This window comes from Taudactylus pleione, unplaced genomic scaffold (genome assembly GCF_031769625.1).
Source record: "Taudactylus pleione unplaced genomic scaffold, aTauple2 ptg000217l, whole genome shotgun sequence".
NCBI lineage: Eukaryota > Metazoa > Chordata > Amphibia > Anura > Myobatrachidae > Taudactylus > Taudactylus pleione.
Window position 1 is genome coordinate 4,358,786 of NW_028284619.1, and position 22,415 is coordinate 4,381,200.

Consider the following 22,415-nt stretch of genomic DNA (forward strand, 5'->3'; position numbering starts at 1 on the left):
CCAGTGGTATAGACAATTATACAATTTATTTATATATATTCAAGCGTACAGAAACAGTATATAAACCAGATGGAATCATCGCTGGTGAATCAGTTTGCAGCAGATACGTGGATGAGAACAGGATGCAATAACTGCTGCTAGTTGCAAGGACAGAATTAGGAATTCTTCTCTTCCAAGGGAGACCAGCAGACAACCCCCTGTTCAGTCTCACACTCAGCCCCCGCTCTCTGCTGCTATAAGAACCACCTGGCCTCCCCCTGTGAGGCCCTCCATCCAGCGCCCATTTTTATTTACCTCCCCATCCTGTAGGTGGGCTCTCTCTTCCAGTCGCCCGTTCAGCTCCATGTCATCTGGGCGGGTCCCCATAGTCCCAGGCAGCACAGCATGCAGCGGGTGTCGGTCAGCTGTAGGATTCGGGCACCCGGGACCCGGCTGCTGTGTATAGTGCAGAGTGTCAGTGCTGTTGCTGGCAGGGGAGGGAAGTGAACCTCCTCCCCCTCCGAGCGGCGGACACTGGAAGTGAAAGTGCCTCTATTATTCCTGCAGCCAAAGTATTATCAGCACCATTCACATGTGGTTACACAGCACTGTAACTTCACTTCTCTAGTACTGGTGTGTGGTAATAGCTTCTTACTGCATTATTTTACTAGCGCTAATGTATGTGATATGTATTTTTGGCATCAAAATCTTGATATAAGAATGCTCATAATATCATCTCGTATACAGTAGGGCTCTATTCATCATCACTTAATTTTTACAAAGCAGGTGAAATCCAAATTTTCACCTGCAATTGTAAAAATTAAGTTATAGGTCATTCATTAAGAAGGTAAAGCAGGAGATTTCACAGATATCTCCTACTTACCTTCCTCTGGCAGAATGGCCGGCTGTCCCCATACATTAGTATCACAGATATCTCCTACTTACCTTCCTCTGGCAGAATGGCCGGCTGTCCCCATACATTAGTATCACAGATATCTCCTGCTTACCTTCCTCTGGCGAAATGGCCGGCTGTCCCCATACATTAGTATCACAGATATCTCCTACTTACCTTCCCCTGGCGGAATGGCCCTCTGTCCCCATACACTAGTATCACAGATATCTCCTACTTACCTTCCTCTTGCGGAATGGCCCCCTGTCCCCATACATTAGTATCACAGATATCTCCTACTTACCTTCCTCTGGTGGAATGGCCCCCTGTTCCCATACACTAGTATCACAGATATCTCCTACTTACCTTCCTCTGGCGGAATGGCCTGCTGTCCCCATACACTAGTATCACAGATATTTCCTACTTACCTTCCTCTGGCGGAATGGCCCCCTGTCCCCATACATTAGTATCACATATATCTCCTACTTACCTTCCTCTTGCGGAATTGTCGCCTGTCCCCATACACTAGTATGGGGCAAACTTTATCAAGCTCCGAAAATATATTTTCAGAGCATGATTGCGGGAGCATTCCCAGATAGCGAGTGCTCCCGCTACTCCCGGGTTGCGAATAGGGGTCCGGCTCCTTCCGCCAGACATCGGGTCTCCTGTGTGCATGCGGGAATCGGTATGATTTACCGCCGGACCCATGCCCAGCGGTTGGAATCCCGACAGCGGCATCCCGGCAGAGGAGGAAATCCCGATCGTCCTAAGGTAAGTACTAACTAACCTATTTCTACCCCCTAAGCCTCCCTTAGGGGTGCCTAACCCTAACATTCCCCCCCAGTGCCTAACCCTAATCCCCCCTCTAAGTGCCTAAACCTAACCCCCCCCTTCCCCGCTGCCTAGACCTAAATCCCCCGGGGGGGTGCCTAACCCTAAGTCCTCCCTGGGGGTGCCTAACCCTCCCCCTAACCTACCTCTAAACTCCCAGGGGGGTGCCTAACCCTAAGTCCCCCCCGGGAACCCTAAACCTAACCCTCCCCCCCCCCCCGCGGCTATCCACGCTCGGCATCCCTTCGATCGGGATGCTGGGCGTCGGGCTCCCGGCGTATGTCTAATGACAGGGATCGGCATATCGACACCTGTCTTTAGACCCATGCCGGGATATGATAGTCGGGAAGCCGGCTGTCGGGATTAGGTCCACCGGCTTCCCGACTGCATACCTGCATGCGTGAGCTGTAGGTCACGCATGTGCACTAGCGTCATTGCTCCGAAACGAGCAGTAAAAAGATTCACTTTCCTTTCGGAGCAGTGAATCCGCTCGCGGGGTGACAGCTGATTTTCACATCAGCTGTCTCTGTACCAGAGCAATGAAGAATTGCTCCGGCGTCCACGGTAAATTAGAATGTTAATTATCTGGGTCTGTTCAGACCCAATAATTAACATCATGAATAGAGCCTATAGGGCACTGATTTACAATACACAATATTTTAAAATTGCCAAGGCACACTATCCGGCTATGCGGTGTGCGTGACCAAATGAAAAAACATAAACATTGGCTCCCACATAAAAATATACACACATACTGTATTGGCCTCCACAGGAAAAAAACACACTACATTGGCCTCCTCAGGAATAAAACACATTACTGTACAGTACAAGTGTGCTAAGCTGACCGCCGCGGCACACTTGACAGCCACTAGTGTGCCACGGCACAGTGGTAGAAAAACTTTGCCATAGGGTATCCAACTCACAGCGGGGGAAACTTTGCACCTTTGCAGGGACAGCTGCTCCGAAAAGCAGGTGTCTCCCCTCCTTCCCATCATAGCGGCTACGCATGCGTGACCAGAGGTCAGACATACGCAAAGCCACCGGGGAGGTAGTGATAAATGGCGGAGGTATCCGCATGGATCCCTCTTTGTATCCCTGGAACTTGGAGTGGTGATCCGAGAACTTTCAGTTTTTAGAGTTTGCTGAATATCAGGTGGTCCATTTGGGACCCCTGATGATGAATGGCCGGTTAACTAAATTATGCGGAAACTAACGTTTTCGCATGGTAACCGGTCCATTTATCGATGATGAATAGGCCTATATTATTTTATGTACCACGTGTTATGTTCAGTGATCAATGAGTACTAGTTAGCTAGTATATACAAGTGTAGCTGGTTCTGGAGCACACATCCCAGTTTATGATGTTTGGCATCACACTTTGGGCTATGGTATATCAATATTTAAATAGAAAGCATGAGTGCTGGCATGAATTTTACCATATCATGCAATTTTTCCATTGTATAATTAGGAAGCGGTATGAAATACCGCCGGGCGCATGGCCGGGAGTTCGAATCCCGGCAGCATCAGGCAGACAAATGAAGAGATCGCGGCAGCCCGACAGCGCTGGAAATCCCGATCGTCCATAGGTGAGTACTTACTAACCTAACCCCCCTAACCCTCCTTAGGTGTGCCTAACCCTAACCTCCCCCCCTGTGCCTAACCCTAAAACCCCCTCTAAGTGCCTAAACCTAACCCCCCTTTCCCCGCTGACTAATTCTAAGTCCCCCGGGGGTGCCTAACCCACCCTCCCCCTAGCCTAACCCTCCTGGGGGGTGCCTATTCTTAAGTCCCCCCGGGAGCCCTAAACCTAACCCTCCCCCCCCGCGGCTGTTCGCTTGCGGCGCCCGGCATCCCGTCGCCGGGATAAAGCAGTCGGGAAGCCGGCTGTCGGGCTTACGTCAGCTGGCTTCTCGATTGCATCCCGTATAATTATATATTTAACAAATATTATTGTTTGTTTTGTCTACGGTGATTTTATTTTTTGCTTACCTGTAATGGAAATGATAAAGTAGCAGGGAACTACACAAACTGTTGCGGCATCACTGTCTGAGCAATTTGCCCCCACTTGACTTGAAAAATAAAGGGTCCAATTTGTGGTAGACAAAGATGCATCTGCATAGAAGTCAGTGGCAACTGTGGTGTTAAAGTTTACAGCCTTAACTGAAGTTACATGGTGGTTCCTGGTGGCTCTCTATTTTGTTTCCAGAAGAATAAGAGGAGGAAGTGCTGTAAGGAGTAGATACAGAACATAATTAGCCCTCTGCAGTATTCTAGAAATAAGTCTACATTTACTTCACTATTTGCCTGGTCACCCATTGCAAAATGGATCACCCCTTGCTTGCATCATACAGGTCCAGGCTGTACAACAGACAGGGTAAAATGAGCACGCTTTGGTTTATGGGATGATTTCTTAAACACATAAGTTTGGTGGAGCTGTGTTCTCTTGCAATATCCAATGATGTTTGGAGAAAATGTACACATCAATAGAGTAATTATTGCAGGCACTAGAAGCATTCACTTCTGGGCACCAGGCGCAAGGCTGCCATCAGAAATTGTGGGGCCCAGGACTGACAAACTAGGCAGGGCCCCCCTAGATAAGTCAATAGGTCGACAGGGACAAAAGATTGACACACTAAAGGTCGACATGTAAGAGGGTTGACAGGTACAAATGGACGACAGTCAAAATGGTCGACACATGATTTTTTAAATTTTATTTTAGATTTAGGGTTAGGCACTTACCGGACGGTTAGGTCCCCTCTACCCTCATCTCACCCACACTGTGCTCCCCTTTCCTCATCTCACCCACACTGTGCCCCCTCTTCCCTCATCTCATCCACACTGTGCCCCCTCTTCCCACCCACACTGTGCCTCCCCAACCCCGGGCAACACTTATCTATAATGATGGCCAGAAAGAGAAAGTAGTCTAGAGCCATGTTCATTCTTCTGCAGCTTCCCAGAGTCCTGCAGTTGGCTCCTCTGATTCTGCTCTGCATGCTGCTGTCATACCTGACACTGGCTGCCAGGGTCCCTGGAGAAGCTGGACAGTACACTGCACTAACTGGGGTGGGGGCAGAGCTAACTGATAACTCAACGTTTCCCTCAGCCAGTGATCAGAGGTGTCTGAAACAGACAGCTCAGCTTACTTCACACTCCTTGGATCACTGGCTTAATTAACCGAGGAGTCATCAGACAGCAAGGCCCCGCCCCCACCCCAGTGTTGCTCTGCTCAGTTCAGCTTCTCCAGGCAATGGTAGCAGAAGATGCAGATACCGGTGGTTCGCCTATACTCCAGGCCAGTCCTGCTTGTGTGTGCAGCGTGCAACTGCAGACAGATGGCGGGCCCCTCAGAGCCAAATCGTGTCGGGTCAGGAACCAGCCTCTGGGGGTAGTAGTGGGCGGCTGGAGCATGCTGGTAGGAGCTGGCCCCCGGCCAGACCTATAACTTTTTTCAAGGGGATAGTAGCAGGGAGGGCGGTCCTAGGCTGGGCCGGTCACAACCTTACTTGTACTGTGCAGTGGCAGGGAGTATTAGTGTGCAGGCCCTCCGAGAGTCCGGGCCCGGGACTCCAGTCCTGGCAGTCTCCCCCTGATGGCGGCCCTGACAAGGTGTAGGGTATTTTGGGAGCAAAGAGGTGAGCAGGGTACCTACTGAATACCAGTGCCCACAACTTAAGGCAACTGATCTTTGTAGCTTTGACTGCCACTGCCTGTAGCACTGGAGAGGCAACGCATAGCCATTTACACATCTGCTTCTGCTATATGACTAATAGGAGACCTTGCCTCAGGGCGCTGGTGATGAAGTTCTGTTACTGCATGATGGATGTTTTAATATCTATAGGGCAATTATACAACACGGTTTATTTTCGAAGCAACTGGCGTTTATGCCCGATATTTAAAAGGGCAATGCTTTTAATATAGTGTTCATTCTAGCACTCTGTACCTGTCACAACACATGCAGTTCCTCTTTCCTGCCTTAGGTGCTTCTAGCACACTCAGCTGATGCAACACACTTCTGATATACAGACCAGTGTGCGCTAGAAGCACCAGAGCAGACAGGAAAGAGGAACTGCACAGGTTGTGACAGGTGCAGGGTGTTGGAATGAACACTATACTAGTAAGACACGGCTATTAAAAATATTGCCCTTTTAAATATAGGGCATAAACATGGTCAAAAGCGCCAGGTCTTGCAACCCGACACTTCGTAAATAAACCCCCAAGCCTTCTGATAAATTAGGGTCCTTAATTACTTACAAAAAAAGCCATATTTCTACACAAAGAAACACAAATATTGATCTGTGGACCATCTCATTAACACAGTTTCCTGACTGGCAGACACAGGATCTTGTTACTCACTATGAACTTTATACATTTTTTATTTTTTTTCTGTCAGCTTCTGGATTCATTGAGGAGATTGATTCTTTTGCATTGATGTGTGGTATATACTATTATTAATGTTCCTCTTTCCTGCCTGGGGTGTCACTCTCTGCTCTGGTGCTTCTAGAACACTCAGCTGATGCAACAAACTGCTGAGATCCAGACCAGAGTGTGCTAGAAGGACTGAAACAGAGAGTGACACCCCAGGCAGGTAAGAGGAACTGCACAGGTTGTGACAGGTGCAGGGTGCTAGAATGAACACTATAATATTCTTTCAAAAGTGAATTATATGTGTTATTTTTGTTTTATTTATTATTACATACAGTCAGGTGCATAAATATTGTGACATTGACAGAATTTTCAGATTTTGGCCTCTATTCACCACCACAATGGCTTTGAAATGAAACAAACAAGATGTGCTTTAACTGCAGACTTTCAGATTTAATTTGAGGGTAATTACATCCAAATCAGGTGAACGGTGTAGGAATTACAACGGTTTCTATATGTGCCTCCCACTTTTTAAGGGGCCAAAAGTAATGGGACAAACTAAACAATCCTAAATCTAACTTTCACTTTTTAATACTTTGTTGCAAATCCTTTGAAGGCAATTACAGCCTGAAGTCTGGAACGCATAGACATCACCAGACGCTGGGCTTCATCCCTGGTGATGCTCTGCCAGGCCTCTACTGCAAATGTCTTCAGTTCCTGCTTGTTCTTGGGGCATTTTCCCTTCAGTTTTGTCTTCATTAAGTGAAATGCATGCTCAATCAGATTCAGGTCAGGGGATTGACTTGGCCATTGCATAACATTCCACTTTTTAACCTTAAAAAACTCTTTGGTTGCTTTTGCAGTATGCTTCGGGTCGTTGTCCATCTGCACTGTGAAGCCCTGTCCAATGTGTTCTGAAGCATTTGACTGAATATGAGCATACAATATTGCCCGAAACACATCAGCAGTCATATCATCAATAAATACAAGGGAACCAGTTCCATTGGCAGCCATACATGCCCACCCCATGACACTACCACCACCATGCTTCACTGATGAGGTGGTATGTTTTGGATCATGAGCAGTTCCTTTCCTTCTCCATACTCTTCTCTTCCCATCATTCTGGTACAAGTTGATCTTTGTCTCATCTGAGACAAATAATTCTGTCATCCACCACAGTTGTTTTCCATGGTCTTACGGGTCTTTTGGTGTTGCTGAGCTCTCCTGAGCTCTTTCTTTTTAAGAATGTTCCAAACAGTTGATTTGGCCACACCTAATGTTTTTGCTATCTCTCTGATGGGTTTGTTTTGATTTTTCAGCCTAATGATGGCTTGCTTCACTGACAGTGACAGCTCTTTGGATCTCATATTGAGAGTCGACAGCAACTGATTCCAAATGCAAATGTCACACCTAGAATCAACTCCAGACCTTTTACCTGCTTAATTGATAATGAAATAATGAGGGAATAGCTCGCACCTGTCCATGAAATAGCTTTTGAGTTAATAGTCCCATTACTTTTGGCCCCTTAAAAAGTGGGAGACACTTATAGAAACCGTTGTAATTCCTACACCGTTCACCTGATTTGGATGTAATTACCCTCAAATAAAATCTGAAAGTCTGCAGTTAAAGCACATCATTTGTTTCATTTCAAAGCCATTGTGGTGGTGAATAGAGGCCAAAATATGAAAATTCTGTCAATGTCAATATTTATGCACCTGACTGTATGTAATCCGCAAGGTTATTTTGTAGCTGAATTTACTAACTCTCTTCATTTTCTATATACAGAAACTTACACCTGCACCTGTTCTGTGCATTAACACAGGGCTGATTGATCTGAAGTGTATGATTCTGCTGTTAAGTTACCGTACTTTTATAGGGATATTGTTAAATAGAATAATGAGGCAGCTTCAGTACATCTATAAGCAGCTTAACCACTTTTTCTTTCATGTCGTTATTACACAGGATATATCATACACATATACCCTATAGTGCAGTGATTCCCAACCTCGGTCCTCAAGGCACACTAACAGTCCTGGTTTTAGTGATATCCATGATTGTGCACAGATGGTTAAATCAAAATAACTGAGGCACTAATTAAGTCACTTGTGCTCAAGTATGGCTATCCCTAAAACCTGGACTGTTAGTGTGCCTTGAGGACCGTGGGTGGGAACCCCTGCTATAGTGTCTGTTCCTTTTCAAGTTAGCCTTACCGAATGCACTTTTTGTCCCCAGTCAACTGGAGAGTATACATAAATTAGTTACAGGATGTACAGGAAGTAGTCGATTTAAGAGGTATGGAGGGGCCTCTCAACTGTGCCACTTTGACAGGACTGTCTTGTGATCAATATGCTTGCCATGATTTATGTGGGGATGGGGAGATGTTGCACTGCCACCTACTGTATTTGGCGATGGCCGGCTTCCCGACTGATTTATCCCGGCGAGGGTTAAATGACAGGCGTCATTTTACCGGCGCCCGGCATCACGATCGAAGAGATGCTGGGCGCCTCTGCGAACAGCCGCAGGGGGGGGTTTAGGGCTCCCGGGGGGGACTTAGGGTTAGGCACCCCCCCAGGAGGTTAGGGTTAGGCGCCCCCCGGGGGGGACTTAGAGTTAGGCACCCCCCAAGGGACTTAGGTTTACGCCGCGGGGAAGGTGGAGTTAGGTTTAGACACTTAGAGGGGGGATTAGGGTTAGGCACTGGGGGGAAGGTTAGGGTTAGGCACCCCTAAGAAAGGTTAGAGTTAGGGGAGAGGTTAGTAAATACTTACCTGGGGACGATCGGGATTTTCACCCATGTCGGGCAGCCGCTGTTGGGATTTGAACTTGCGTCCGGCGGTAATTCATACCGATTCCAGGTCAATGGCTGAGGAGGCACACATGTATAAAAAAAAATGTTTTTATATCAAAACAAAAGGAGGTCAACTCTCGCTTTGGCTCTCTGTCTTTAGCAGAATTATAGCTCCATCCTTTACTCCACACCATAGCAGAGAGGCAAGGGTTCTCCTTCACCAGACATAGTAAATGCACAACAGATAATGCAAAAGTTTATTTTATTTATATTACCCAGGTAAAGTTATATTTAATCAGATGGGTGAGTCTATTTCCTGAGGACGCCGTTTAAGAAGGGTCAACATTGCATATAAATATTTTTAGTATTTAAATAATGTTTCTTCCTAAAATGACAACTAGGTTTGCATACATAACAAGTACATCAATCATGCTCAGTGAAGCTCAAATTAAACAATATCACATGCATTAAAGTAGATTAGGTAATGTAATTCCTTACAGTTAATTTAATCACACCAATGGGTTAACTGTTTTCTTTTAGATTATTAATAATATTTACTATGACAGTATGATACTATGCGACAATGCTGGCATAAATCAGTTCACAAATATAACATTCACTAAAGTTCTTTTTACTCTAAATATATTTCTGCCCTCTTATTGTCCTAGAGACCTTTTGTTTAAAGCAATTTTTATTAATTAACTACATCCCTAAACTGTCTAATGCCCCTTTTACACCAGAGCTAAAACCCGGGTTATTGCAGGGTTAACCCGAGTAGCTCCTTGATGTAAAAGGGGAAAGGGTTGGATTGCCGGGTCGAGTGACCCAGCAATCCAACCCAGGTAACCTGCAGGGTTTAACACGTGAAACCCTGCAGTGTAAATGGCCCGATCCGGGTCAGGGTGACCTGGATAGTGCCGCATGCCTGTCGATTGGCCAGCTTCAGTGGCACTTGGAGATGACATCATCTCCAAGTGTCCACTTCAACGCCGGAAAAGACGAGTCTATGCAGACCCGGCTCCGGTGTGAACGGCGCTGGCTCGGGAATATCCAGGGTCGTCGCCGGCTAAATTCCGGGTCTGATCTGGATTGGAACCCTTTTCCAACCTCCGGGTCAGACCCGGAATTTAGGTGTAAAAGCGGTATAAATGATCTAGTCACTAAAGACAGTTTGGTCTCTAAACAGGTGTCTTGCAAGTTCGCAACCCAGGTCACAGCTGGGGATCTTAGTGTGCATGCTAGGGCCCAAAACTGTTGTGTGTTCCAGCGCTGTATATCACTCTAAATAGCAGTAATGTCTGATACTAGAAGCGGTTGCTGCTGTGTGCAGTAAAATGTTACTTTATTTTCTCACCACGTCAACCTTCCAAGACAGGATGCAGCATTCACTGTAATCAGCAGTCAGCTATTCTTTAGCACATCAGCAGAACCTCAACCTGACAGGCAGGTCACAGCAGCATGTACTAAAGTGCTTGATCAACTTAAGTGAGAAGGGGGCAAATTGCTATTGCTGCAGCATAGAAACACTGGCAAAGGCACAGTAATTTGCCCCCCCCCCCCCCCCCCTAGTAGCCTGATATAACCCTGGACTCGCACATTTTTGCTCGTGGCTAAAATTTGTGCGAGTCCGGAGACACCGTAAGTGTGCACACTTTCTCACGGGTGCGAGATAATTTCACCTAGTTGGATCGAGCCCAAATTATGTATTGGCCTCACAGTTTCCTGCAGCTCCAATCTTCCCATACAGTCTCAGGGTCTAATTCACTACCAATCAAAACTGCGATTTCGTACCCCGGTGCAAGAAGTTCCTCTGTGGAGGACAGAGAGTCGGGGGGTTCGGATGGCTAGAGGGCAACTAGGGAAGTGACAGTCCTAGTTCCCTCAATATAGGTCAAACCCAGGTGTTGGCTTGACTTAGCCAGAGGCACAGAGTCTAACCCACTCAGTGGTCTTCACCAGGGACTCTTCCAATTCGGATGTGGGTTTTGCCGCACCGAGTTAGCAGGTCGGGGCCCTCTGGCTAGGTGCCTGGGAGAGACGAGGAGACTAGAGAATGACACTGCAATAATTGGTGAAGTTGTAACACAAGGAATAGGTTCAGGATACAAGTTGCTGTGCAGGGAACACAGATGCTGGTGAGTGAACTTGTTACACTGGAAATGTACATGGAAGATAATAATTGCAGGGAATTCAGCAGGAGAGATGAGACTTGGAACATAGTTAATCAGCTAAACAGGGAGTCAGTTTATACAACTTTTCCACCAAAATTCCGGGTCTGACCCGGAGTTGGAACAGAGTTCCTATCCGGATCAAACCCGGAATTTAGCCGGCGCCGACTCGTGATATTCCCGAGTCGGCGCCGCTCACAACGCAGTCGGGTCTGCATAGACCTGGCTTTCCCGGCGTGAAAGTGGACGCTTGGAGATGACGTCATCTCCAAGCGCCACTGAAGCCGGACCAATCGGCCGGCTAGCAGCGCACTCCAGGTCATCGTGACCCGGAGTGCGCTGTTCTCACAGCAGGGTTTCACGGGCTACACCCGTGTTGAACCCTTCTATTTACCTGGGTTGGATTGCCGGGTCACTCGACCCAGCGATCCAACCCTCTCCCCTTTTACACCAGGGAGCTGCCCGGGTTAACCCTGCAATAACCCGGGTTTTAGCTCCGGTGTAAAAGGGGTATAAGAGAGCTGAACAGAAATCCAGAAAGCAGCAAGAAACTTGACACTGTGGTAATCAGCCTAGCAGCTGAAGCATGTAACTCAGGGATTTCAGTATAGAGAGCTTCTGCAAATAAAACAGGTAGTAAAACTGATAGTAGATCCAGTCACAAACTAATAATCACTGCAGACTAGCTATGGGATATGCTGAGAAAAGCAACCTAGAGCCTGGAACAATCAGCCTAGCAGCTGAAGCATGTAACTCAGGCTGAGAAAAGCAACCTAGAGCCTGGAACAAATGCTGGCATCACAGTCACTGGGAAAGCATCTTTCTGTTCCTGAAATGAGACTATATACCCGTAGGTAGCTGGTCATTGGATCAGAGGATCAGCTGAGTGACCGCAGGGCTACCATTTGGGGAGACTAGTCAGATGATATGGACCAAAATGGCTGCACCCATGCACGCTACCACGGGAGCCAGGACGCACACACGGAAGCCGAAGCCCTAGCAGACCCCGGGAAGAATACTCAGCAACCACTCACCTCCACTCCCAGCAACTGAACACCTAAGCCCAAGGACGCCGGCGCGGAGGTGAGTAGCAGCGATCCCAGGCGATTGTTGAGTTCTGCGCATGTATCACAGTGCAGGTGCGCAAACCTGCCATTGCGATCAGGACTGCTATCGCAGTGATTACGCAGACCCAACGGAGAGTGATCGTTTTGGGGATGGTTAAGGGGGGGGGTTCGGGGAAATGCAGGCAAGCCTGTGCGTTTGAACGCTGTTGCAGGGGCATGCATAAATTATCCACTGCGATGCCTTACACAGCTTTGGGACTCAGCGTGTGAAGAAATTAGCAATTTCTTTGTAAGGTCTGACCTTGTGCAAGTGTGTGGTAGGCTGCGATGGTATTCGATTGTACCGATGGTTTTGCAGTCTTGCTAAATATTACGAATGTGTGTAAGGTAAAGTGGGCATCCTTATGTTGTGCTGTGGCGGCATAGCAATCGCATTGGATTAGCATACTATTGCAGTGGAACTGCGTGCATAATCACTATTGCATTTGCAGTTGCGATTGTTAGTGACTCAGCAAGTTAGCAAAAACAGCTGAGAATCTCCCCTCAGACACTGTCAGTGTTAGCCTCTTGCAGCAAACGGTGCAGCTTCTCTGCTCAGAGAGGTACTGTACCTCACAATCCCCCACAATGGTCAGGAGATGTCTCCTTTTATAGCTTGTGGCTCACACTGGACAGCTTTCCTGCCTGAGGCATGTGACCCCCACACTGTCCCCCTCTGATCTCAAACTAGGCCCAGCCTTCATGACAGCATCCCGGCTGCCCTGGCAACTTCTATTTCTCATTGCCCCAATGGATTGTGGGGCTTGTATTCTCTCACAGCCATGGTTCTCCTGCAACTGTGGATCATAGGCTATGTCTGGGGTACAGCTAAATTATATTTCATGACAGTGGAGTATCACATAAGCACAATGTGATGTTTTAGGCTCATTTTTTGGTGGTTTTAGACTTAATTGTCTGCAAAATGCTCAGTGTATGGGCCAAATAACTGCCTGTCCGAACAACATCTGGTAAGGAATGTTTAGATCATCTGGTACATATGATGGGATATACTATGGGCCAATGACTGCTATAATACTGTTACATGTGGGCTGCAAACTTACCCAGTTAATTGGTTACATTGAGTTGGCCGGGTCAATGAAGCATCAACGCTCATACTGTACCATGGGCTGGTTACCAGTTATGCGATCAGGACATTTTAGTTTTGTTTGTGAAAAGTGGTATTCAAATTTATTTTCATTTGTTCAGAGATCGTATTATTTAAAAACTAGTGATTTGTGTTTTGAAAATGCATTCCTGGTTATTGTGTAAAATTCTACCCAAATTCTGCCCTCGCAGCGCTTACTAAAGAATGTGTGGTGTGAAGCTACAGATGGGGACACCATTATGAGCTTTTTAGGCACCATGTTAAATGATGAAATAACAGCAATTCTGGCTAACTGATAATGCAGCTTTAATGAGTTAATGCCATTTTCAGAGAGGTGAGGGTTATAGCTCAGTAAAGTTATCTTTTCAGAGGGGATGTATTTAACAGGAGAATGTTAATACGTACTTATGGCTAAGTGACAGGTCCAGCAAAGCTACAGAATGTTCTTTGTAAAATGGGTGTGTGCATTTTATGTGATTTAGGGCATTAAAAGCTCCTATTGCGTAAATTTGTCTCTGTGTAAACCACAGTACTGTTTCAAACAGGTACATTTTCTGTTTGAAAAATGAAGACTATTCCTAATAGTGTCTGAAAAAGAAAGATGCAACTAATTCAAAAGTTATTAAACTGCAAAAAAAAACAAAAAAAAACATTTGAGTGTGGGTTACCCATAAACGTTTGAAGATCAAGTGCTTCCAAAGAAAACTGTGCTAATAAATAGAATAAAACACCTCAAAAATTCAAATGGAAAAATCGGGACACTAGGCCTTAAATATGTGACTAGATCTGCCTAAGCCATTCCCCATGTCGCCTTATCTATAAATCAGTTGACCCTATTAACCTCCTTCACCAGAACTGTCCTGGTGTTTACAGGGGTGGATTTACGTTTTTGGAGCCCTGAAGCTTGAACTGTTATGGGGGCCCCTTTGCAACCAGCATAGGACAACATCCAACAAGGTCCAAAGGGCTTTGCTGCCCTGCCAGGACCTTGAGGCCCAAATGGATTAGATGTAGAAACCCCCCAGGGAGGGAGAGACTGTAGATAGATATAGAAACCCCCCAGAGAGTGAGACACTGTAGATAGATAGATGTAGAAACCCCCGTGGGAATGAGACACTGTAGATAGATGTAGAAACCCCCCAGAGAGTGAGAGACTGTAGATCGATAGATAGATGTAGAAATCCCCCAGAAAGTGAGAGACTGTAGTTAGATAGATCTAGAACCCCCCGGAGAGTGAGAGACTGTAAATAGATGTTAAACCCTCCAGAGAGTGAGATACTGTAGATAGATTGATAGATATATAAATAGATTTAGAAACCCCACAGAAAGAGAGAGAGACTGTAGATATATCGCATACAAAACCAGAACTTACTCCCTTCCTCTGTAGGATCCCAGCTATTGATTCTCATTAGTGGAGTATCTGGAATCCCCCTGAGTCAGGTCTCTCCCGCACACTGCATGCTCCCGCCTCTGAGCTGCATGATATCCCTCAGTCAGCACTGCAGGGCCGACCTCTGGCAGATGGGACAGCACAAATAGAGATGGGAGCATGTAGTGGCACCTGGTAGTACTGCACTCAGCAGTAACACTGACAGCAGCTCTCTATTCTGCACCCGGCCGGCTCATAAGAGCTATCCTCTGGTCAGAGCTATAGACCCTGCTAGCCAGTACTGATCAGGGGGTGTTTCTGGGTACTCAGAAACTGCCCCTACATCCACTACTGTAGAGAATATGCTAAGGTCAATATTAAGTACTTCAACCCATTGGCTTATGATTCTATCACTAAAATAACCTTAGTTTAATAACACACACTTAAAAAACTCCATTGATTTTGTTGAAATATTCACTTATTAAAAAAAAAATTGCTTCAGGGCCCCTCTGGCATAAGGGGCGCTGAAGTTTAAGCTTCATTAGTTTCACAGTAGATCCACCTCGGGATGCATATGTAATATGCCTAATGACGTATACCAAGGCAGCAGTTTTAGGAAAGAAAGAGGTGCAATTAAATTGTTTAATAAAATGGTTAGCATACAACTCCAGTGGTGGGGCATCTGTGCATGTGCGGAACGGGTCCTGCACCCTCGCACACAGTGACCCCTGATCCACAGTCTGATTGACAGGCTGCACCTGTTGAAAAGCGGGGTTGAGCCAGTGCTGGCCTCTGTTCCGGAATCCGACACAGACTTTCTGGCCTCGGCTACGGAGCTGCGAGCGCCAATCTGAGTGACTTTAGGGTTACTCAGATGGCCGATGGTCTCACTGTAGATCCAGTGCTGCGTCTTAGGATGCAGCACTTGGATCTGCAATGCCTGCAGGAGGTGTATTTTTCCCTCTGACTCTTCCTACAGCATTAGTATATTAGTTGTACGGTATTGTACAGCCACTTCCCTGCAGCTGTGCAATAGCGTACAACTCTGATTCAGGCCCCTGGTGATGATTAAAGCAACACTATTTTGTTTTTCCATATGGTAAGTTACACCAAAGCAAATTATAATGTTGCTTTTTGGGGATACCAGGAGTAGAATTTTAGTTGCTAAAGCTGTAAAGTAGCTAGGCATACCCTCATATACCTGGATAATTATAAAACTATCTTGGTAAGTGTGTGCAAAATCAGATTACTTAGTGGTGCGTATTTAGGGCCTTATTCAGCAATGGACGGAATTGCAAAGCTGCTCGCAAGTAGCTTAGCTATTCCATCTGTGCAGATATGGTAATGCAGCAGGGTTCATCACGCCTTCTGCTGCATTACATATCCCAGCTGCTTTGTTCAACACAGCATCGGATAAACTGCATAACATCGGCCGGCTAAGGTGACCCATGGGGTCACACAGCTGGCCACTGCAGATGAGAGGAAGAAGCCAGGAAATCTCCGTCAGCTGATGGAGATCCTGGCTTCTTTCCACCCCCCCAACGGCAGCGATACATGCCTCCATTTCGCAAAATGGAGGCCATAGCTGCCCCCTCCCTGCCCACAGATGGCAGCAGACTGTCAATCACTGCCAGTCTGCTGCCAGTCTCTGTACGGGATCGCAGACCCGTACTGCACATGCACAGAATGGGTGATGTGCCTGCGCAGATTCCCGATCATCGGGAATCTGCATTCAGCAGTGCATTAGTGTGCACTGCTGAATAAGGCCCTTAGTGCACTTCATCAGTGAGGACTACAGTATGTGTGTCATCAAATGGCTAGATCACAAAGACGGCAGTATATTCTACACCTCTGACATACTGGGGAAACTTAAATATAGTAACAGAATAAAACAAGAAACAGGCATGTGCTGGTGTTTGATAAGGATAAGATCCTTCTCTAAACACACTACAATACAGAGGATGTGGGCTGCGTGTGACTACATTGTCTGACATAATGCACTGACCTCACTGAAAAACAAATTCAAATTCTGACAGACTGGGATAACTCAACTTTTGCATAAAGTTCTTCTTGTGTGAGACTTTTAAACGATATTGCCGTTTTCGACAAATCGTTTAAATACTGTCTGTCTGTGGGCATCATAATGATGTGATGCCCGTTCCCGCTGATCTCTTCAACATGCAGAGATCTTGACCTGCCACGATCTGGCACACATCGTTCCATGTGTATGCACGATGAATGATTTCATGGACGATGAACTATTTGTTGTCACTTTTCCTGGCCACTCCCCTCCACCATTTTGTGCCAGCCGATGGGGAGACAGAAGATGCATTGTGAGGATATTTGCTGCCAAATGATATATTGTTAATGATTTGCAGTCGTTAACGACCAATCTATATCGTTTGATCGTTTGTACAATTGTTCCATGTGTATGCACAATATTGTTTGTCCGGGAGTGTTCAAAAATTCAAGGGAAATCGTTAACGAGATTTGATCATTACCTACATCATACCATGTGTACCCACCTTAAGGCTGTCCACAGACACTGAGACATGGTTGTTCAACATGACTGCTGATCAGATAAATTGGGGAGTTGTGTAATCACACACATGGATGACCATATAGTAAATTTAGGAAGGTGGCTCTCTCCTTTTTTAAATATTTCAGTACTGTACCAATTGAAATCTTCTGTCTCATAGCTGTCACTTACAGGCTTGTAGAATTGCACTGGGTTAACGTCTCCCAGGTGCCAAATAGGAACCAACTGTAATATCCTGTCATGCAGAATTGGGAATCGGCGTTGGCAGAATTGGGAATCGGCCCATAGATGTACGGGCCCCATAACTGGAGAGCAGACCTATGATGTAAGGAGACACTTCAGGGTGGCCATTCGGAAGAGCTGAGAGGAGGGTGTATGGAGTCTATCCCACCTACCTCTATGAAGCCCATACTAGCCACTTCTTATGGGCAGTGATTGAGGCGTACCCTTATAGAGTGCATACACACCTAAAGATTTTCTGTCCAACCATCCAACTAGTTGATTGGTTGGAATGAAAATCTGGTAAGGTATGGGAGTAACTGATGATCAGCAATTTGCTCCTAAATGCCAGAAAACAGATGAAAATGGTCGTTCAGACAAGTTTGTTAAATGTTTGATCTAAACAATTTGTTCAAACAACAGTTTTTGTCCATTTTCCGGCGTTTGGAAGCAAATTGATGATTGTCATTTGCTTTCGTACCTTACCAGATTTTCTTTCCAACCAATCAACTAGTTCACAGGTTCTCAAACTCGTTCCTCAGGACCCCAAACAGTGCATGTTTTGCAGGTCTCCTCACATAATTACTAGTGAAGTAATTAGCTGCACCTGTTGATCTTTTAAAACATGTCAGTGACTAATGAATACACCTGTGCACCTGCTGGGTGACCTGGAAAAAGTGAACTGTGTTGGGTCCTGAGGACCGAGTTTGAGAACCACTGAACAAGTTGGATGGCTGAACAGAAAATTTTTACGTTTGTACCCAGCCATAGACTCTGAGCCTATTGCTTATGAAAGGCTGACGGCAAGGACTGAATCTGCTCTGTGTCTGGGAGCTTTCCAATAATTGTAAAGGCTGCACCAGAAATAACCATATAGAGGCATTGTGAGAGGTCTTTTCTAATATCTTTATAGTAACTAGGCTATACAAAGTGCACACGTCAAAAGAAGATACTAAAGACTATACTTACCTGAGGAAAAAATTATAAATGGAGGTTAGTCTGCTTTCATCCAGGAGCAAAAAGCAAAATTAACTGATTTATTCTGTACTGATATGCCACTTGATTAATAACACTTTTCCATCGTGGCGCCGATCCGAGTTAATACCGGATCATCACCGTTCACACTGCACATGGGTGCAGTGCCGGTACCTGGAGATGACACCATCTCGTTGTGCCAGAATGTGGCTCTCCCCATGCAGTAAATGAGACCCTGGTTGGACGACCCGTGTTACCCATTTAGACTGCAGCTCATCCGGGTCCTTCCCATGTAAAACCCTGCTAGCTAGAATCTGATTGGTTGCTATGGGCAACATCTCCACTTCTTTTTTTTTTTTTTTTTTAAACATTTTATTGTTAGGAAAACGGCATATTGTAATACAATTACATCTTAAATAATCCTCAGCATAATAAACACATTGCCGAGAATCATCCAACAAAACAATTATAATATTTGCAGTATATAAATCCAAATATAAATATAAATTGCAGTTGCGCACACAAGAAGTAGCTACAAACACTGTTACATATTTAGTTACAGTCATAATTACCATTATCGTTACCATTAACTAGGGATGTGCAGGCTCGGTTCTACTCGGTTCCGTTCGGTTCTTTTTACCGAATCTTATTGGCTATCCAAAACTCGTGACAGCTGAAACCCAATAAGATCCGGTAAAAAGAACCGAACGGAACCGAGTAGAACCGAGCCTGCACATCCCTACCATTAACATTAACGGGCCGTCTTATAGCTGTAGTATGAGTCAAAATCAGAATCAAAATCAAAAGGGAGGACCATTATCAAATACTTCCAAATTAAACCATGACGTTAGTTGGAAACATCTCCGTAAAGAATCCTTAAGTGATGGGGATAATGTATGAATATAAGGTAACCATGTACCAAAAACTTTTCAGTACTGTTTTCTTTATTGGTGGACGTCTCTGTCCAGTCCATAGCAAACAGAAATATTATTCTAGGATGTAATAATGTAAGGGTAGGTGGGTTGGGTTCAATCCATTGTGAGAGAATGATCTTCTTGGCAGCTGCAGTCAATTTGGTCAGAAGTAACTTATTTCCTTTTGGCAAACCCTGTGAATGTGTGTTTGTGGTTATATTCCAGAAAGCCCAAATTTAGAGAGCACAAAAGCAATTTTTAGAGTCTCTTTTATATAGCTATTAAGTTCATCCCAGAAAACCTGTACACGTGGACAATCTCACAGGCAGTGTACTATATCGGCGTCAGGTGCTGAACATTTATAACAATTGGCATTAGGTGCATCTCCAATAATATATTTCAATTTGGGGGTGTAGTATGCTCTATGTAAAAGTTTGAGATGCATTTCATTATAAGAGACTGATCCCAATCGTTTATTCATTTTAAGACATGAAAGAGCAATAGTTTCACTTTCTATGGGGATTTGCGGGAAGACCTCCTTCCATTTTGCAAGTCCTGTAGTACTTGTCTCTAAATTAATAAGAGGCCGGGCACATATAAAGGAAGTAGAAAAAGGTCCCTGTGGTTTGCAACGTAACGCATCATCTAGACGCCAGTTTAAATCAGCTGCCAAAAATCCACGCAACATGGCCTGAATATAACTCATTGCCTGCAAATAAGGAAATAAAGGAATAATAATTTCTCCTGCATTTGGGAGTGAGTGAGAGGTTGGAGTGTTTGGTCGTGTAAAAATTGATAAATATATCTAATGCCACTAGTATGCCAGCGTTGAAATTGGGTTGAATTGCCAGGTGGAAAAGATGGGTTGCCCCATAATGGTAAAAAAATAGTGAGGACTGTTTGGATAAGTGAAGTTGTGTTCTAATAACTCGCCATGCTATGCATGTCTGCTACGGGGTGGTTTGTTTCCTTTTTTTCCGTTTGTACACACCGGCCATTGCCAGCTCATTTAATCCCAATATATCTGAAGCAAATTATTCTATTTTTCATATAATAACTATCAGGTTATAAGTAACATAAATATATGAACTTCGCAAAGTGTTAACCAGAATTATATACCTTTTAAATCATTTGGATAATTTCCTTTCATAAAGATAACGATGCACACCAAGTGTTATAAGTAAAACGTTTTTATATATCAAATCTTCATAAAATCAATGCTTGTTAAAATACAATATAGACGATACAAAGATGAGAGAGAGAGAGAGAGAGAAATGGCTGCTGTGTGAGATTGTGTGTGGTGGTTGTTGTGACCCTTTGTCTTATTGTTCAAACCGCATGGTCTCTGATCACAAACTCCATTTTGAATGTCCCTCATTGAAATCTCCCATAATGCCATGTTCTGGAATACCACTACCTTCACCCACTACAACTGTGTGATATCTTTGGACCAAAACAGTACATTATATTGTATACCAGTGTCTAATATTTTCAACTTCCATGATATAACACTGCATCCACTATACTATACAAGCTTTTCAGATACTATAATGTTGTATAATACATATAAGCTGATTCCTCTGTAATAGTTAAAATACCAGTATACAACTCATAGTACACAATTCTATCATAATACTATAAAGCATCCACCAACCACATGGACCAACTTCAATTTCCATTGAACACATGGGTCAATGGGGGAAGGGGGAGAGCACATGGAATTTCCTTTGTTCATACCACATGGAGGTAGCATCTTTAAATTCCCAAACTATGATAATATATAACTTCACAATACTATCACAATATGGCTAGCAATCTGCAACTCCCATGGAACCACAACCACTAGCTGATATCAAGCAAATATACATCTACAGATTGCAGCATTTCACCCAATCTCCATCCCAATCTCAACTACACAATGATACAGTCAGACCACGAGAATACAACACATGGGAAGGAAGGGGGAAAGAAGAAACTTAATATGTATATATCACAGCCAGCCATATATATAAAACTGAACCCAAATCACCGCAAATCAATCTTCATATCATCTACTACAGATTAACACAAACCAAGGCACAACCAAAGCACCACAGCCTGACAACCTGGCCTTTAACAAAGATTCCACTATGAACCACAATATTAATCACTACAAACTATCTATATAAGCTATAAACAGATTAAATCAAAGTTAGTTACAAATACCCATTATAGGCTAACTAATGTACAGTTTACTTAGCCATTATGAGCAGATATCTCCAGGCGATTGAAGCTGCATCTTGGGGAGAAAGTCTGCTGTCCTTGTGTCTCCCTGGTGTGTCCTTGCAAGCATGTGTGTTTCTCCAAGTGTGTGTGAATGCCATCCTGCTCTCCCTTACCTGTGTCTCTGTAGAGTGTTTGTGTGAATGCCCTCCTCCCATTCCTCACCTGTGGGATCTTGCCCATAAAAGGACATTCAAACCTTATTGTATAGGGTCTTAGGCAGGAAGCTGTGGCTCTTAGCTAGGATAAACAAATGCTAATTAGCTTGTATTGTGGGGTCTCTTCCCATCTATTGATATGCTGGAATAACCAGTTCTGTGTAAACTTCTAAGCTCTGGGAAAATTATCACATTTCATATATATATTTTGGTTTTAGCTGTATAAGGAATTATTATTATTGATTTTAATATACACACTGTAACAATGTCGTATTTATTAACATGTTTTCTTTAGCTGCGGGTGTAAACTAAGAGGATGGGTATGTAAAAGAGACACCAAATTATGGTGTGGCGTAAATGCCTGCTCCATAGAATACGTGGTGTAAGTGTTATGACCTCCAATCCAGTCCATTGCTATTCGATAATTAGCGGCCAGGGCATATTGTCTAAGACATGGTAGATTTACCCCTCCCATATGTGTTTGTTGTTGCAACTTAAATAGTGAAATCCTGGGGCGTTTTCCAGCCCATATGAATTTTTGTAAAGCCTGATTGAAAAGTCTAAGGTCTCTCTTATCTGGGATAAGTGGTAGCATTTGAAAAATGTAAAGAAATTTAGGGAAACTGATCATTTTATAAAGATGACATCTACCTATATAGGACAATGGGAGATGGGCCCATTTATTAAAATCTGTGTATGTTTTTAACAACAGTGGGGTGTAGTTAACAGCATACAATTGAGAAGGATGTGA

At 44.6% G+C, this 22,415-nt stretch overlaps 1 protein-coding gene across 1 annotated transcript in view; it reads right to left on the reverse strand.

The window, feature by feature from the left end:
* Window positions 1-503, reverse strand: part of NINJ1 (ninjurin 1) — a 69,081-nt gene extending 68,578 nt beyond the window's left edge. Inside the window, exon 1 of the mRNA XM_088478692.1 lies at window positions 295-503. Within this exon, the coding sequence (XP_088334818.1) occupies window positions 295-366 (72 nt within the window). The 5' untranslated portion in view covers window positions 367-503. The remainder of the gene's footprint in view (window positions 1-294) is intronic.
* Between the last annotated feature and the right edge of the window lie 21,912 nt (window positions 504-22,415).